Raw genomic sequence first — 19,803 nt, forward strand, 5'->3', positions numbered from 1 at the left:
AGGAAAATGTTGCACGATGCCGGTGTGGACATGCGCAAATGTGAATCTGTCCCTGCAGAAGGATTCCTTGAGCCATCGAAATTGCCGTCCAATGCCGTGCCCTGCGAGTGGCTGCCACATCTGCGTGTGCATGCCTAATTCAGTAAGGGAGGCACTCTGTGATACAACCCTTCTGGCACCTGTCTCCCTTGTGCCTAGTCTCCCCTCTGCCCGGCCAGGACCAGCACAAAGCGCAAGGTGGACAGATGGCTGCACTTACATTATGGGCCCGTGGAATTATTTGCACAGTGCAAAGTGACTTTTCACGGGTGCAAAATGACTTTGCACTTCCAGCAAACACACTGATTCATGGAACAGTGCAAAGTGTCTTTTTGCTGTGCAAAGTCACTTTGCACTGCATCAATCCACTTTCCACTGCTCCATGTATCACGGTGGAGAAGTGCAAAGTGTAATATTGCTGTGCAAAGTGACTTTGCACAACAAAAAGACACTTTGCACTGTTCCATGAATCAGTGCGTATGCTGGCAGTGCAAAGTCACTTTGCAACCGTGAAAAGTCACTTTGTGCCGGGAAATAAATTCCATGAATGGGGCACTATATATATATATGGTACTACTAATAGTGACCATTGCCACTTCTCCAAGTGAAAGAAGTGCACAGAAACACAATTATGTGCACAGGAGCAAAACGCCAACATTTTCCTTAGGCGGTACTCATATGCAGTACAAAGCGCTGACAGTTTGTGAAAAGCTGTGCCCGCTCACTGCTCCAAACCTGTGCGACCTGTTTTCTCACAACCCTGGCAAATAAAAGGAGGGGCCAGCCTGGACCTCCCAGAGCCTCCTGGGTCCCAGGCAGCTGCTGACCTAGACTGCGCATAACAACAGCTTCCACCAGTGCTCCTGCATTATGTGAACAAGAGGACGCTTTGCGAAAATGCACACACGCATCTCCTAATCTAAAACTCGTAGAACTTCCAGCACATTGACTACGATCACAGAGGGCATTCCAACCACAAAGCGCATTGAGGCCATAAAAATGGGGAAAAAGTGCTATATAAATAACCAAATACAATACACTTTCTGTAACTAATAGTCTGCAATACAAGTGGATAAGTGCAGGCGTCTAGCGAAGCCCCGGGCACCTCGCCTCAGTCTGCAGTGCTCACTAGGCATGGACTTTGACGATGTTCCCAGTAAAATAGCTATGCCTGTGGTATCCACTAGGGGTGCCAGAGAATCATTGCCCCTTCCGGTCGTGCCGGCCAGACCATGCCCTAGGCACAGTTTCCCTACCACCTGTATACGCTGCGCCTTTGGCTATGCCCTGAAGAGTCTGCCTATCAGTAATGCTCACTGCCAATGCCCCATGCACAATGTCTCTAAACTGCATTGCCTACTGGGCATGGACTCTGAGCATGCCCCCGGCACTGTGGCCCTGCCTGCAGGTCCCATTTGCTGGGCCTAAAATGTAATTTTGTTCTAAAAGGATGGATTAGGTAAACTCTCTGGCGAATAGCCCAGGGGGGCAGTAATAGTCCCCCCACCCCCCAGGGATGACCAGAAACGTTTTCTGAAGAGTCCCTCACCTTTTGCTTTTTGTTTTGCCAGGTACATACAGCTGTGTGCAGCCAGTGCATTGACCCACTGAACTCATGTGGATAGCTCAATCATATGTACTTCTTTCCTGGCTCTATTTCTAGTTGATCTGGTTGGAGTTGCCACTGGATCACAGTCAATAGTGTTTTAAAGACTATTACTCTACAGGCTGGTGCCTGTTATTCCCACGGAAGATTGGCAGTTCCTCGGAGCAGTCACCCATTACCTTTGCGTAGCTCTTTCCTTATGGAAGGGGGAAGCCCATGTGCAAGGCCCTCTTGGTCCCGCCCTCCAAGAGGCAGCCCAGGCTGAACTGCTATGCCACATTCCTTATGCACTGAACCACACGTGGCCATACAGATGTGTTGGCCGCATGAAATGTCACAGGTGCAGTAAAGCTTGGAGTACTTGATAGGCTGGTGGACAATTGTGTCCGACAACACAAAGGGAGGTGTGAGGGAAAGCTTGACCTGCTCTAAAGGCCGGATCCTCCAAATAGGTTCAAAACCTTAAACTCACACAAAGAAGGCCTATGAGTGGCACTCCTTTTAAGGATAGGACACTCTTCCCTCATGTACAAGAAACATGTTATTTACATGAGCATCACTGGTGGTGTCTCAAAATTAAACATGCCACAAGTATAATAATAATCATAAAATGCAAATTGTATTGTTAAAAAAAGAAAAGATGGGAATTTATACATAAAAAGTAAAACAAATTGACTTGTTGATCAATCAATAAGTCGTTGTACAAAAGGCAGACAGTGCTGGTAAAAACAGGCAGTTGTGTCCTCATTTCTGAAATGGGGTGTTAGTAGTTTGTCTTGGAAATATTGTTTGTGCGTCTTCTGTGCATTCATAGCAATGATTCCAGTGTCTCATTTTCTAAAGTTACGCTATGTTTGAGCCAACGTCGTGCGCTTTCTTCATAGTATCTTCATTTTTTAACGTATCCTCCCTCAAAATAAACTTAAACTTAGTTAAACAATGTTTCCTGCTTGAAACGGAATGTGTCAGAATTTGCTAAGAAACAGATTTCCCATCAGCCCTTGGAGGAGGTGAATTGGCCTTGCGGCAGCCAAACGTTCAGCGCGGCGTGGCATTATCGATCCTTTGTTGACAAGAGCATTATTTGCTCAAGAGATGTCCAACTGCCACATGTTAATACTGCTCCTAACGCTAAATCCATAAAGCGCATTGATTAGGGGGATGGAGAAGCGAAACCTCAATTAAATCATGTCAGAGAAGAGCCACGCATCAGTATGCGGAGTCCCCGCTCAAGTGGGCCGCGACCGGGACACTTCAGAGGAGCCGTCCTAATCGGGAATCCAGGCGGTCCTTCTGAGACAGCAGTCGTTAGAGCAGGGGGTCTGCAACCTGTGGCTCTCCAGATGTTTTGGACTACAACTCTCCATGATCACTCACCATTAACTATGCTTGCTAGGGCTGATGGGAGAGTCAAAGGTTGCAGAGGCCTGCGAGCATGCACTTCTACATGGACACGCAGGGTCGCGTTTACCACAGCTGCGTGACGCAGGATGTGCCCCCAGGGTGTCCAATGCTCACGTCCTGCTTTCACGCATGGGTCACACATGCTATACTCCCGTAGTGGCAAGATCAGGAAGCTCGGTACTAGGCAGCTGGCACTCGCAACATATGTAGGTATTTGGGTGGCGATACTGAAATATGCATTGGGCCCCCAGACTCATGTGGAGGACAGAGGAGCATGCTAAAATTACCAGCCCTCCCTCCCCCACCCACATTGGTGTCTGGACTGTATTGCAAAGAGTCCTTCCTCTAGAATACTTAATATTTTTTCCCACACCATTGGAAAGAAATAAAATCAGTACACGGCCCGCATACAACAAACGGCCATTGGGGCGCAAATGCTAAAATAAAGAATGGATGGGTCAAAAATGACTTCTACCCAGTTGGCGCCTTCCATTGCCCCAGGTGCCAGCATGCTCTGGGTATGTGCAAGTGGGAGTGTACCCTTTTGTGAATACAGGTTCCACACTTGCATGGACCAGCTGCACCCCGGGCCCGTACCCTGGTGTGGCACATTAGTAGATGTGCCACACATAGGCACAATTCACAGGGAATGCTAATTGCAGGAGGCCGCAAGCCACCAGCCCATCACATCATGTGACCACTAGGGAAGGCATGCAGGTCTCCGTATTCAGAAATGGGACGCGTGTCCGGTAAGAGGGCTAGGCTGGGGGCCTGAATGCCTTGGAACCCTCCCACCTGCACATACGTAGACCAGAGGCATAACCAGGATTGTCTAACAAGTGGGGCCTGAAGGTAATGTAGTTGGGCCCACCGCAGTGACATTAACATCTGTAAATGGCCACATATACGCACAACGCCGAGATAGGCATTGCCACCGTGCACTCACATGGGTGAACGGCTGGGAATTTTGCCCATGCAGCTTCCCTGTTCTCATTTGTCCCTAATGCTAAATGCTTTTGTTTTCCCAAATTGTGGGCGTAGATGGCATAGGCATGTTCAGAAACCTTTTCAGATATTAGGCCCATCATTGAGTATTGTGGACTAGGTCATGCCCAACTCGCACATTTGTTTTCGTTCCTGACTGTGCCGAGCCTACACAAGCTTCAATGTGTCTGTGTGTTGACAACTTCCCCTTTGTAGATGTTGGATGCTACCTGGCACTTGACCTCCACCTATGAGCCACAACTAATGAATTGGAGTAAACCTAGTAGGGAGATGACATGTCAGGAGTGACACACAGCTATGGGTATTAATGGTTATCTACCCACCCAGTGACTGCCATGACATACTAATCAATGTGGCCATTCCCACCCACTACCTGTCCCGCCCTGCCTAAAACATATCCTCCCGGGATATATTTGAGCTGGTCAAGCTCCATCAAACAGTAACATCAAACATTGGCCTGCCAGTGTTATTACTAAGCAGTCAGCTGTAAATGCACTACTGGTGTAATACAAATTTCCTAATCAAGTGTGTCTTTACCCACTTGATTTATATCTGTTCATTGTGCAGAAATCCTGTCAAAAGCAAGCATTTACAAAGTTAATAGTTTTGACTTGACTTGTGTATATGTATTAGATAGCCATTTGCCAGGCTCGGCTATCCTGTGTGCAGGTCATCACACCATTTCCCTGCATTTGCCTTCTTTTGGCCAGGTGGTATCCTTATGGCAGTGCTTGGTAAATGCCTATCCCATGCCAACTCAAAATCCCAAACCGTTGGCTTTGCCAGTGCTTGTTTGTTTTTGTACTGCTTATCAAGCAGGCCCGCGCATAGATGAGCCAGAAGGGCCAGTACGTATTGGGCATCCAATGTCACACCTCGGCTCATCGGGCAGATCTTAGTTTGCCCCGGTTCCCTTACTATCGGCCTCATTACGAGTTAAGCGGTATTTCCAACAGTAAAATCGCCAGAATACCGGCCAATGGAATTACTGTTACCGCCACTTGGTCTGAATGAATTATCACTGGATTGCAAGTGGTGGTGGCAGTGTTAGTCCCCATTAATTTGTACTCCATTGTGGATTTCAGCTAAATCACTGCCACGGTAATTCCACTAATTTTGTCAATTGTTCGGCGGAAAGTGGGAGGATTTACCTGCGGTATGATGCTGGAGGTAATTCCGCCACTCTAGGGCCAAACTTGTGGTATGGCGGAGTGGGAAAAGTGGCGGTAATTCTGTTACGGCCATACTCGTAATGAGGCCCTATAATCCCTCACTCTTCTGCTGAGGAGAGCGGGAAGTACACAGCGAGTCTCTTGAGTTCCACCACAAATTTTAGATTGAGTTCATGTTGCAGGCTGATGTCTCACTGCTTTCTTTTTCCCCTCCCCCCTGGCAGAGCACTACCAGATGAGCGTGTTGGAATCCGCCCCGCTCACTTCCACCGTGGGACGAGTCCTCGCCAAAGACCTCGATGAAGGCATAAATGCGGAAATGAAATACAGCATTGTGGATGGCGATGGACTGGACTTCTTTGATATCAGCACAGATCCCCTCTCCCAGGCTGCCGTCATCACCGTTGGAAAGGTAGGCACCCCCCAACCCCACAAGACATGTCCACTAATAAATTGCATTAACATTAGACATTCCTTTGCCCTTTGTAACTTCCTGTTGCTAGAGGCAGAGCTGGTCAGTGGGCTGAATGTTCCCAGATCCGGCAAAAAACATCTCACGGATCAGGGAATTCCATTTGCATCCTTCAAGGATTTTAGTGATTTTGATCTGCTGTTGTTGCCAAAGCCAGGAATCGGACCCACATTGTCAAGACCAAGGTCGAGAGACTTACCCACTTGACCACTTGAACATCTTGCCCAGAAACCTGGGAATGTGTTTTTTATCAATATGATTTAAGAAAATATTTAAGTACAGCTTCATATGTTTAAAAGGTGTGCACCTTTTATCCTTGGCTTGCAACATCTTTGGAAACACTCCTCCTCTCAGTTTGGTTTTCAGGTGTTAATAATAAATCATGTGCAATCCTAAAATGAGAATCTTAATTTATTGGACGGGGGCCTTGGAAAAATATCCCGAGTACCCCTCACCTCTTACCCCCACACCCACATCGCTGGTGGGATCCCACAGTCAATAATTTCCATTTCCCGGAATGGCCAGAGGTCGACAGGAGAATTCATCAAGGTTTCCATGGTAGAGATGTGCTTTGTTTGATGTTCTATAAAATACATTGCTTGTAGCACGCCGGAATTAATGCAGAGTATTTCGTCTACGTTCAAAGCTCCAAAAGGAAGGCTTTGGGGGATTAGGGGGGATGCTGTATGAATATTGAAATAAATTAATACTTTATTACCCTCAGCAAAATATCTCACTGTGCCAATTATGTATTTAAACGGCGTTTGCCGCTTAATGGCACTAGAACCTAAAACGGCGCAATCAATATTTGCTTTTGCACTGTACACACTTTTCACCTCACTGCTCCATAAAGTAAGATTTGGATAATTTATAAACCAATAAAAGCATGCCTTTTTTTAATTGCCGCCTGAAGATCCATAAATGCTAATTACGCTGGAAGAGTCTGTCTTAAAAATGCCATCTGGGAAACGGCGCGCGGTGCGCGTATCGCGCTCCTCAGACCTGAGCGGAGGATTTTTGGGAACGGCATTTTGAAATTGGCATATACCTTTCTCCTGTAACCGCCATCACATGTGAACGTGCAGCATTTTATAGATTTAAGGAACTCTCATAATGCAGCCTACATAAATTGGGGGTGTCCAATTCCCCTTCCTAACTACTGAACATGAATCACGCAGCTTCATGTATACCTCTGTGAAGCGCTCTGTTGCTTCTCAAAGCCAGGTCTGTGCTCAATAAATACCATAATAATAATAATACTACATCACCTCAAAAAACTCATAGAGGCAGAAGATAGGGAAGGCATATAGGTACCCGACTAACCCTAGCCAGGGCCTTTCACATTGACTACCTTATAGATCTATACCATGACATCCTTACCACAGTCCAGTGCTCAAGCAATCACCAAGACACTAATCAGTATCAAAAGGGCACCTGGGTGGTAGTAGAGCGCTTTCTAAATGCCACATCACATAATATAAAAAAATATGAAAGGAGAAAGTTGTCAATCTTCCTCTAGAATATGAATGTGGTTCACGCAATTTGCATAGCAATTGTGCATCTCTGTTTGTGAGGCTGCCCTTAACTACTTTCCAAGCCTTACTCATAACATCTGTCAGCGAGGAAGGAAAAACGTCATCCGGGAACCACGGGATGTACATGTGACACTGACAGCAACTGTGATAGGTGGACCGTTAAACCATTAAGCTTCCAGGAGTGAGGAAAAATGCGTAGCAAACGCAACGTCGAAACATTACATTTCAGGAAAGGGCACGGGGCCTGCATTAGGCAGAATGGCGGTCAGCTGACCCCCGCAGCCCCCCACAAACCATTCAGGGGTACAGCATTCCCAGCATGGGTATCCTGGTGCTCATTAACATGCAACTGACTCCTTTGCACCGGGCAACATGAGGTTTCTTCATAGTGTTTTGAAAGTGCCCAAAACATGGCTGACCTTCTATTCCGCTCCAGGCTGGTACTATAGAGGTTAAGCCGCGTCAGCACCCACCCCATGTACGAATATGTGGAGGATCGTTACGCATTCTAGAGCAGCGTGAACCCCAACCAGCCTTGCCCTTATCATTCACTGCCGCCCATTGCATGAGCTACAGCCCCCCTCTTCTTCCTTTGATAGCTGGAGAAACCCCTGCTTATGAAAACCAGTCGCAGCACAGACCCCCTGAATTCAACATATGTGTGTCTCCCTACACAAAAATGACCATCCCCGTCCCCCACCTGGAGCCCAACCCATCAGTGTTCCATCATACAACCCTTAGCAACCCCTCCTCCTGCTCAACCTTCAGATGCCCCAAGTGTACCAGATGTGGTGCCCATAACCCTGTACCTCAAACGGTATTCCTCCCTTTCACCACATTACTTTGATACTTTTTTTGTCACTGCCTCTTTCCCCCGCAATCATGCAGATGGTAAGTTAGTGTAAGGTATGTAGAAGAGGCGCATGGGGAGGGGAGATAGGGGGCATTCCCCCTGAATTTTACAGTAAAAAAGTGGTTAAACCGATAAAAGAATCATCGGCAAAAGTGTAATCCGGGAAACGTTCATAGATCCCTTTAAAACAGCTCCTTTGCCAGACTCTGGGTTCTCTTCACTATTAACAGACAGACTGACCAGAATTCCTATTGCCCTGCCACCCAGAAATAAATGGGAGCCTCCTCTAGCCAAGTCTCCAAACCAGAGTACAAGGATTGTGGACTCGCAACAAGATAGCTGTGCGCTATTTATCACTGTTTGGATTTAAGGGCAAATAAATCCATGGAACGGTGTAAGCAGCAGTCCAATCCCGGTCAACCAGGCCAAACAGGTTGATATTATATTAACAATTATGTGATGAAGGGGATGGAATTGCACTAGACACCATTAAGGTAAGACACAACAATCAAGATACAGTATTTTAATAAAATAAGATGAAGAACTTCATCTTATTTTATTAAAATAACGTCTCCAAACCATCCTCGGCCCCTTGCTGGGCCAAACCCTGTGACAGGCTATTTATTTAAAACAGCCACGTATTGCCTCCTCAGACTTCTCAATTACAACGACGCCACCAGCAAAAGATGACAGGTGCCTGTTCACTGCACGGCGCGACCAAGGTCCAATACATTCAGAGAACCAGTGGCCTCCACTGATTTCGGTTCCATGTCATTTCATCGACAGTAATTACTTCTTGCAATTTACTACGTAGTAATTACTTCCAAATGTTACTTAAAATGTTTTATGTTTTATTTTGGAGTGGCCCATGCTCCCCTTCCCCTTCATTAATACCCCCCTCCAAAACCCTCCCCACCCCTTTTTACCCCTTAACCCTTAAATACCCATATTTGTCAAAGTCATTTTGAAGTAATTACTTTGTAGTAAATTACCACCAAGTCGTTACTGTCGGGGAATGTACGGGATACCCTGCATTCGATAGCCCAACCCAGCAACACTGTTAATGGACTCTTACTGTGGTCCATCTAGGGCAAAACGCTGTAACCCTGCTATCCAATGGGTTCCTTGCAACGGGGCAAGGTCGGATGGCCCGCCGGCCCCCCGGTTAAAGTTGCACAGTTTGGAAGGTGCCAACGGGAAGAGCACAATAGCCCCCACCCAAAGGCTGCTTTGCCTTCTGGGCCTCCACCTCAGAAGACAGCCCCACATAAAGGGGCGATCGCCGGTGGCTGGAAAATGGTGCTAACAATGGGGGCACGGCGAACAAAGAATCAAAAACAGGGAGATACTGAACCCAATAACCCCTTCATGCATCTCCATCCACTTGCCTTCCAATTTCCGCCCCAGAATCACACTAAATATCAAACCCAACTAGCTTTGTGGGCTTTAGCTTGATTGCTGGTCTGTAATAATATCTCTCCCTTATTGCCAAATAGAACTGCGGACTGCCCTCTAAGTTATGCAGATCCCTAGATTCCATGACCACAGGATTGGCTACGCCGTAGACTTGAAGGCATTGAGATCTCCTCCTCTAGGAGGGTCATTGAGGCCTTGACACTGGCGGGAGATGTTGATATTGTCACCAGAGACATTTGGCCATGGTACTTCCGTGACTCAGTGATGAGCAATGTAAAATGAAATGTTTCCTTTTTTGTGAATACGAACATCGTTTATGATCGCAGAGGATTTTTTGTTATATGATATGTATGGCCATAGCTGCCGTTGTCATATCCTCATATCCTCAAAGTGCACTATTTTGTGTGTGGGTTCGGCAGACCATACTATGACCATACATGATAAACAATTAATTGCTTTCAGGAGAAGAACATTTCACAACACTATATATTTGTTATTGCATGCAAAGGACCTTTTGTCCGAAATGATTAGTGCTGTAATGTTATATTCTGGATATTTCTTGTATGAGAAGGGTGCAGTGAGCTAAAACCTGGTTGTAGACCCTGCTGGGTGTAAGAAACGTTATATAACATGTTATCTGAGCCATGTTCGTCCTCAGTAGAGGGTCTCCCACACTCTTGTTGAATTTGTAAAACTTGAGGTTGCACCCTAAATAACTCAGGGTAATCTAGACTGTGTCTTAGAACTGCCTAGCATTTTGGTGCCGTACTGCCTTTGTGGGACGGACCAGACTGATGTGCAAATGGATGGTTCCCCTCTATGAAGGGTCAATGACCTAAAACGTGGTTGTGGATCCTCCTGAGTCGAAGATATTTGACCCATCTTCATTCTCTGTAGAAGGCCTCCCACACTCTTGTCACAGTAATTTAGCACTCTTTACCAGCAAGTTCGAACTAAAGTTCAAAAAGTTCTTTATACAATTCCCGCTTCTTCAACATTAAAATATTTTTTATAAATGTCAAAATTGTTTATTCCTTTGATTTAAAAAAAAGTATTTTCTAATTTGTAAAAGTTATTTGTACCCCTTTTTGTCTTTCCTTTAACCAGGACAGTTGCTAGGCAATTTTCCTAGTGATTTCCCGATTGGCCACCTAAAAGGAAGTGATATGCTGTTCTCATCCACACTTTCTTACCTGAGGAAAAAAGTCTCAGGTCCTGGGGGAGATTGTGCCTGGGTGCCTCTTGAACATATTAAAAACTCTAGGGTATGCACTGTTCTACACATGTGATTAAAGGCCCTCAGGCTTCAGAATCCTATTCCAAGTGTCGGTGCTCTGCAAAGTTTAGAGAAGATGCACAACAATAATTTGTAACACCCAGGAACGTATAGCTCCTTAATATTGACTGCGCAAAACATGATCGGATACGAGCGAGGAAGACATATCTGAGAAATTAATCAGCTCTTTTATAGAAAAAAAGATACATCTGAATGCAGAAAATTGATCATTATCAAAAACAGAAAACACAAAATATTAGTTCACACTTTCATGGACTGGTTTCTCTCTCTGCCTCTGTTTCCACTAAAAGGTACACGTTGCATTCTTAAGAACTACTCTTACCTAAAAAGGATATCTTGAAATATGCAGAAAGCCCTCTTTTTTTCCGCATTCTGTTGTGCATCTGAAACGTGTAGGATTTGGCAAAATTCAGCAGAAAGTTAGATAAAACCTGACATAATAAATCATGTCCATTCCATTGGCTTCAAGTCCTGTTCTATGCACATTTCTTAATCGTGGGAACAATAGAGGAGCATGTTTTCTAATTTTGAGGTTTCATTTCAATGTATTGCTCCTAATCTCATGAAAGGTGTTTTTTTTAACTCTCATCATGTAATATGCTTTTCTTTACTATGTTTGAGAATAAAGGCAGATGCTATCTCCAAGGTACTGGTGGTGCTATATATTAACGTACTTACATCTGTATGAAATAAAACCACTATTTACTTACAGCAAAATATATCAGCTGGAGAAAGCGCGCCTGTCCAGATTTCATTCATTATCTATGTTTCTTTTTAGCCGTTGAGTTACGAGAGAAAGAAAACCTACACTTTGAAAATTGAAGGAGCCAACGCGCACTTGGAGGGGCGCTTCCTTAACCTCGGTCCCTTTCGAGACCAGACCACCGTGCACATCAGCGTGGAGGATGTGGATGAGCCGCCAGAGTTTGAAGTCAGCCTTTACTTTGTGGAAGTATCTGAAGATGTGGAGATTGGCACCACCATACAGATAGTATCGGCCAGGGACCCCGACGCAACCAACAACTCTATCAGGTATTTCAAAGATATTGCTCATTCGTGGGATATCCACTCACATTTTCTTATTAAGAATTGCCCACGAGCAACTTAAAGGAGCAATACACCCCGCTTCAAAAGATGCCAAATCCAGTGAAGTTGTGCGGAACATATCCACTTGAGGTGATGATTAAGAAAGGATAAAAGGAAACCGTGGTGTGAGAGAATCGAACCATAGTGAAAGACGTGAAGATAAACGAGGAGTGAGAAAATACAAGGCAGGGATAGAGTATGGAAGAGGAAAACTTGAGTAGGGGATTTGAATAACTTGAAGAAAAAAAAGAAACAGCACGAAGGGAGGCAAGGAAGAAAAAAGATGGGAGCAGGTAATTTAATGAAAAATAAGTGGTGACTCAGAAAAAGTTTGGGAGGAAATAAGAAGCTACAGAGCAGGTCAGTAAAGGAGTTGCCAATTTTTCAATCATAATTGGGGAAGTCAAGGCATTGGCTTTCAGCTATACAGTGGGTGGGGAAATAGGTTTAATGGGAGATGACTGGTTGGGACATTTCTGTTTTACTTGCAGTTCAGTCCCCTTTTCATTTTGTTTCATGAAGGGTGCACAGGTTTCTAGGATGGAATGAATCTTCCCGATCCGCTGGTGTATTGCCAGTATAGTCCAGGTCTTGGCAAACAATGTCAGCAGTAATCTTTGCTGAGAGCAGCATCAACCGGAGCGCCCCGTTGTGTCAGTATCACATTGAAGAATTCAGACACTTCTCTCAAGAAGAAATGACCAATGGACATCCCAGTAAAGTTCCTACCATTATCATACGTTGTGCACGACAAATAATCACTAGTAGAGATGGGCAAAAGATTCTTTAGAGTGTTTTATTGACAGTTTCGAGAAGAAATGATGAAAGCATCCATAATAGAGGACTAATGATGCAAACATGACTCTACAAGGGAGTAACTGTATAGAACAACAAAGCACACTGAGAGACCGAGAACATAACCTCACACATATATAAGGGGGGGGTGTCATCAATGTAGTGCATCCGTTCATACCTTTACATGTCATTTCTTGTATAAGGGGAGCAGTTAAACCCTCTCAAACTAGCTGACATGTCAATAACAATCCCTCCTTATCTAGGGGCTGCCACGTCAGTGCCAGCCACTATCCCCTCTTGCCGCCTCACTTATCTCTGCAGGCCCACTGTGATGGTCAATCACAATGATCAGGCTCGATCTGTCCAGCACAAGCAAGACCACAGCACAAGTCAAACAGCAGCATTGGTGTTGCTTAGTGTAGCTTTGTCATACCACTCTTGCTCACAATGTCCTGCTATCACTTTGCGTTAATCGGGCTCACAATTCAAAAACCGGCCGATTCGTCGGGCAGCCAATTGGAGAGAATTTTCCAGCAAATTTAGATAGTAAAATAGCATATTCCTTTTTTTTATCAGTTAATCCTTCATTTGTAACTAATAGTTATTTTCTTAAGAAACAGTGTTCCTTTGTTCAAAATTGGTTTACTTTTTTAAGTATTAATTTGATTTGCTTTGTGAATAACTGATTTGTTTTTTCCACAAAAATCTGTATGTTTTTAGTAAGAATTCAATTAGATTTAGCGTATTTCTGAGTGTTTAAATATTAGACAAAATAGGGTGAATACGGGTGGTTTTGACTGAAGTTCCTCTCTCTGCAGTTAAAAAGTGCACTGTCGTGGAAGGTCCTGTCTAAGAGTTATACATCATTAAAAAGAATGAGATGTAAAACCAATGATTGCAATCTGGTGTATCAGGCCGCCATTATATCATTACAAACAGAAGAGCTGACTTTTGATTTTCCCAGGGTTGCTGATGGAAAGGATTATAGGAAGTCCCTTTGAATGTATAGGGACTTTTAGCACAGATCGCTTTTCCTGGGGGATACCGGGGCCCCGGGGCACCCACTTGCTCGGCGCCCCTGTTTACAAACACATATGATCTGCAAGAAAGGAACAGTAATATCGCAGCCGCCGCCTCCAAGAGGGCGGGAAATGAGAAAGAGTAAAGAGAAACTGGGAAAGAAGAATTGAGAAAGTGGAAAGACATTTAGGGAAGACCGGGGCATAACGAGCACCGCTGCAGCACCTGAGGTGTGCGCAGGCCTTCACTGTTCGGAGGCCAGAGGGCTGACCCATGGCCTGTGTATGCTTCTGATGCGGCCCTTTTCAAGGAATGTTCCATATGCAGGTCTTTGAGTGTAAGGCTTAATGGGTCCTCCTTTGCATGGCATTCTTCACATGCAGCTCTGTGCATGGAATGCTTCACACACAGTCTTTTGCTGATATTGGTTTCTGGTAGCCGTTGCATGTAATGCAGCAGGTGCAGTCCTTTTTATGGCATGCTTCACACACAGTCCCATGCAGAGAATACTTCACATGTAGCCCTTTTCATGGAATGCTTCACAAGCAGGTCCTTGAGTGAAAGTGAGCTTAAGGCCCTTTAGGAACGTGAAAATGGAATGGATGGGTTCACACCAGAGTAATCCTGAATCCAAACAACTGAACCAACTCAGGAAGATGGCAAAGTACTGTTTTATTAACAATGATCTAAAACAGGGAGGTTACAGCGATCATAAACGGACGTATGCTCAGTCTCTCAAAGATCTACACAAAAAACATGCCTCTTATAGCAATAATGCATCTCAGAGTGACATCATACTACATGGCAATAGTAAAAAACCTATTAAGAGTCGGGATTGGTTAAGGGAGACATCTAAGTACACTTTTCTATATGAGCTAGGATTGTTATTGGTTGTCTGTTATCAGGTGGACAATTCATGGCTACCTCTAAAAAACATGTAGTTTCAGAAACATTGGATACACAGTTTCTAATTGGTCTTCAAACTATAAGGTCCTTCATTATATGGACTAATACAATTTGGTGGCATGCTTGTTAAATGTTAATGTTAAAAGTATTTATACCACGCGCCGTCAACAATCAAATTGGTCCCCAGGTGCTTGTGCCATGTCGGGGACATTAGGTTCATTTAGCAGCACGTAAGCCCAGACCCAGGTGCAAGGGGATAGGGCATGGACCCTAGGGTCTACCACCCAATTTGCTTAGCATCTCTCATCACCCATGCCTTCTGCCATGAAATTGTCTTTGTACTTGGCCTTGCAGAGTATTCTTGTCTTTAAGAATGCACGGGAGTGTTCTGGAACTCCAAGTTCACCGTCTATTTTCATCCTTTACTCACGTGACATGACACCACAATTTGGTCCATTTTGCAGCTTTTAAATGCTTTAGATAAATTAAAGTTTGGCCTCCTTTGTGTTCTTTCTTGCATTTTAACGTGAAACGGTTCATCCCCAGCATTCTTGTTCTTTTCCAGAAGAGATAGTTGACTTTGCTTGTTTTAGTCTTGACTACAGGCCAGGCAGCCTTGCCATGCAGCTCCACGAACCTACTATTCTTGCTGCAATACAGTTTTCCATTCCTGCTTCATGTGCTCTGGCTTACTAAATTCATGATACCAATGCCCAGATCTGTACAATGGTGGCTTCGCCTGCATTCTATTTACTACTCGTAGCCAGCTTCTATGGTGACTTAATCTACCTTGTGTTTCAGCGTCTATCTATTTGTTCAATGGTTGTCTTTCTGTGGCACTTTGTGCCCGTGTAATAGTCATTTCTTACATTGAAAAGCTCACTTGATTCTTTACTTTGTCATTAGTTTTTTCAGGATCTATACATCCTTTCCAGCTGGTATCTCGAGATGTTGTGCAAACTTCTTTATGATGTCAATAATTTGTTAGTTGGCTTGCTTTCAAACTCCTCCAGGATTTTCCTCCTGTAGGTTATCATCACGTTGAGGGTACATTCGGTAAGGGTGTCTCAATGGGTATCTTTTTTCAAACACTCTCTGCGGTATTGGTACTATGGCTGGTGTTAGGCATGGTACGATCTCATGTCTCCAATGCACGGGAGGTAGTGGGGTGGGATCTCCTGCAGATGCACACAGCTGTTTCACACACAGTCCTTTGCTGCTATTTCTTTCTCGTAGCCTTTGCATGTAATGCAGCAGATGCAGTCCTTTTTATGGCATGCTTCACACACAGTCCCATGCAGAGAATACTTCATATGTAGCCCTTTTCATTGCGTACTTCACATGCAGGTCTTGAGTGAAAAGCTTCATGAGTACACCTTTGCATGGAATACGTCACACACAGTGCTTTGCTGATATTTCTTTCTGTTAGCCTTTGCATGGAATGCAGCAGATGCAGTACTTTTTATGGCATGCTTCACACACAGTCGCGTGCAGAGAATACTCACCCTTTTCATGGAATCCTTCACATGCAGCTCTTTGAGTGAAATGCTTCATGAGTGCACCTTTGCATGGCATGCTTCAAATGCAGCCCTTTGCATGGAATGCTTCCATGCACTCCTCGGCCGATATTGCTTACTCATAGCTTGTGCATGCAATGCAACACATGCTGTCCTTTTCATGGTATGCTTCGCATGCAATCCTGTGCAGTTTATACTGTTCTGTGTGATGATTCTGCAAGGCCAAACACAAAAAAAGAACTATTTGTTTCAGCTGATTTTTGTGTGGTCTTCAAAGGGTCGAATTATCACATTCTGGGAAGGGGTTTCACACCCCCAGTTCCCCTTAAAGGAGATACCACCTCCACCCTCTCTTACCATGTCTTGATATCTTAGAATTCAGGGGGTTTCATCTCCCCAATCCCTACCAGAGGCCTCCCTTCCCCACCCAAAAAATTCCCCCTCAACCTCCTCACCACATTCACACTCACACAAACACGCAGACACACTCACATTTACTGGCTTATCAACCCCTCCGTTCCCCACCATATGCATTCCCCTTCCTCCCACACACACACAAAGAATCGGACATACACACGGATACAAACACACACAAACACACCCTTACCTGAGCCGTCGATGACTTCCCTCTTCCGGCTCTGCTTCAGCCCCTGCGTGCATTTGTGTGCGTCCAGGGCTGTGACAGTTTGACTTAGATAGACTGCTCTGAGCGGTCTACAATCAGTCTTTCTAAATTCAGTTTTTTTATTTCGTTTAAATTTAAACGATAAAACTTCACTCCACACCGAGAATACTTCACATGCAGACCTTTGCATGGAATGTGGCACTAGCAGGCATTTGCTTCACGTGCGGTGGAATGCTTCGTATGAATTGTCTCTGGACTTTTAACACACATCCCATTTCATGGGCTCTTTTACAGGCAGGCCGTTAACACAGATTATTTCACCGGCAAACCTGTGCCCACAGTGCTTCGCAGCCAGGTTACTTAACCCCTTAAGTGCCAAGTACGAGTATGCTCGCCCTGTTTGCATAGACTTGCATAATATATACTGTGGAAGGTTTCATAGACAATATTACAGATTCATTATGCAGATTCATTATGCAACTTTTCTCGGTAATACAAATGTAACACTAGTACTCCTTGTGTGTAAATCTCATCCAACCCTCTTGTACACAAAGTGCTTTATGAGAGCCTGCATGTTATCTGCAGTGTAGCCTGCAGAGCATTGTCAGGAGTGCTTGACACTGCATGCTTTCAACCATCCTCTTAACCTCTTTCTTTAGTCTTATTTTTCAATTGTGGGTGTCTGTGTGTGTCTCTCTCTCTGTCTCTTTCACTCTTTACTGTCCCTCTTGCTGAGACTCTCTCTTTCTCCAGCATGGGGTCTGGCATGGATTCACATGCTCATGAATATTCCCCGTCGTCAGGCTGGGAATCCTCGGTAAAGAAAAAATCAGTATCAGTTTTGTTTCTGATCTGTCTTTCTCAGCAGTAACCAATCACTGGTCTCTGGGTCATACTGCCCCCAGCCAATGACTGCCCTCTCCCTAAGCCCCGCCTCTGGCAGCCATCTTCAGATTTTTACCGCACGCTCAAGTGTTGGGAGTCCTCGGGTTTAGCTCTCAAGCTTTTGCTGCGTTTTCGCACTTTTTCAAAGAGAATTTCTCATTTTTCGGTCAAATAGAGCCTCAAGCTCCACGGTCTCTACATCCGATTAACGGGTATCCGTGTCAGATTTTTTTCTACGCCCCTCAAGGGTGAAGATTTCGTCGAGTTACGCTTCTTGGGGGATTCCAGAAGTTTCTGCGGCCTACCCGAACATGGCCCAGGAGAAAGGAAGCTTGACGCCCGGAAAGCTGTTCATGGTTTGCCCTGGATGCCAGCTACAGAATGTGTTCAAGGAGGACGAGCATTCGAAATGTCTCTACTGCCTTCATGAGGACAAAACGCACGTGGAGAAGGACTGTGCGTTTTGCAGGAACATGTCGGAACGGACCATCAGGGACCGACACCTTTACCTCTCCAACTGGCTGGAAGGAAGGAGTCCGTCAGGTGAGAAGAAGAAGAAGACGTCCGAGCGGTCTTCTAAGTCCTGTGAGGGCGCCCCGGCGACGGGGGCCCAACAGAAGGCAAAGCACCGCGAGTCCGCGGGCACCGGGAGCACCGAACGGTTGGGCTCTTCGGCTGCCAGGCAGGGCACGCCTTCCCCGGCACCATCAACCATGAGCCAACGCTCTGGTTCGGGGAAGAGGAAATCCGAGAACACGGGTAAGCTTCTGGAGAGGCCATGGTCGATCTCGAAGGATTCGGCCGAGGGGGAGCGAGGAGGTGACCCTCCCCCCAAGGTGAAGGCCTCAAGCACGCCTAAGGCGGTGAAAGCCTTGATTCACCCGGCCATGGCCTCTATCAAGGGAGTCGCGGCAGCCCTGGCGCAGCCTGTGGAGGCTACACCAGTGGAGGCGACCTCGGGGCCCAGAGTCTCCCTGCCTCCGTGGAGGGAAGCCTCTTTCAGACCCATCGAAAAGACCCCCGTGAAGACCCCGGCGGAAAAAGAGGGGGGGGCGGCGGCCATTGTGGACATGGACACAGCATCCGAAGAGGAGCTGGTAGAACTCTTAGAGGGCCTCGACGAGGGTGTCGAAGAGGCCCGTCCCCACAGGAGGGATCCCGAGGAGGGTGAAGACGAGAGTGACGGCGGCACCGGCGAGGGTCCTAGTCACCCGTCGCGCCCGTCGCTTCCGGAGCCGCAGGATAACTCGGTGGCCATTTTGCTGGCAATACAATCCTTATGTTCGGAGATAAGGACGAGATTGCCCTTACCACCGACGGAGGACCCAAAACCAGGCTCGACGGAGGAACCAGAGCCGGGCCCGGCAGGAAGCCCCCCGAACAAGAGAAGACGATCCATCCAGCCCCGCCTTCTCAGCCCTCGCGGCCTGCTCAGCCTTTACCCATGTCCCCCGTCCCTGGGGATGACACAGGAACAGACACAGCCACGACGGTTACTGACGATGACGACGGTGACGACGGGACGGAGCTCCCATCGCCATCCCGGGCCTCCCCGTCCGACGAGATCGGATCTTTCCATGCAATGATCGCCATGGCATCCGAGCTGTTTCAGCTCTGCCCCAAGGAGAAGAAGAAGGAAGGTTTCTTTACCAACGGCGCAAGGCCAAGAGGAAGGCAGTCCTCGCCGTGCCTCTGCTGGATGACATCTGGGACGAGGGTCTCACCCTTCTCAAGAACCTGTCTATGACGCCTGCCAAGAGGGATCGGTACGAGAAGAAGTAGCGGTTCCCCGACGCGGCCTCTTTGTGCCTTAGGGCACAACGGACCCCTGACTCAGTCGTCTCAGCGGCGGCCAAGAAGAAAGCGGGGGGGCATCGGCCTCAACGTCAACTTCCCCGCCTGACGGCGAAGGGAAGAAGCTTGACGCAATGGGACGACAAGTTATCTCGTCGGCGGCAACAACGATTAAGGCGGCCAACACCCTTGCGATCGTGGCCCGCTACGACAGGGAGTTATGGTACAAGATCTTGCAAGAAGGCGAAGTGGCGTCAGACCACGCCATTACGGTGGCAACGGACATTGCCGACACTGGTTTCCGCCAGCTAGGCAACGGCATTTGCCTTAGACGACGAGGTTGGCTCAAGGCGACGGATTTCCGCCAGGATGTACA

At 46.3% G+C, this 19,803-nt stretch overlaps 1 protein-coding gene across 3 annotated transcripts in view; it reads left to right on the forward strand.

Moving 5' to 3' along the window:
* The window catches only part of CDH20 (cadherin 20), a 1,428,111-nt gene that overhangs the window by 1,358,426 nt on the left and 49,882 nt on the right, over positions 1-19,803 (forward strand). For all 3 annotated transcript variants that reach the window (XM_069613654.1, XM_069613653.1, XM_069613655.1), the window contains 2 exons: positions 5,451-5,638; positions 11,578-11,831. In XM_069613654.1, the coding sequence (XP_069469755.1) occupies positions 5,451-5,638; positions 11,578-11,831 (442 nt within the window). The remainder of the gene's footprint in view (positions 1-5,450; positions 5,639-11,577; positions 11,832-19,803) is intronic.

The sequence above is a fragment of the Ambystoma mexicanum genome, chromosome 5p (genome assembly GCF_040938575.1).
Source record: "Ambystoma mexicanum isolate Mex_15411 chromosome 5p, UKY_AmexF1_1, whole genome shotgun sequence".
Lineage (NCBI taxonomy): Eukaryota > Metazoa > Chordata > Amphibia > Caudata > Ambystomatidae > Ambystoma > Ambystoma mexicanum.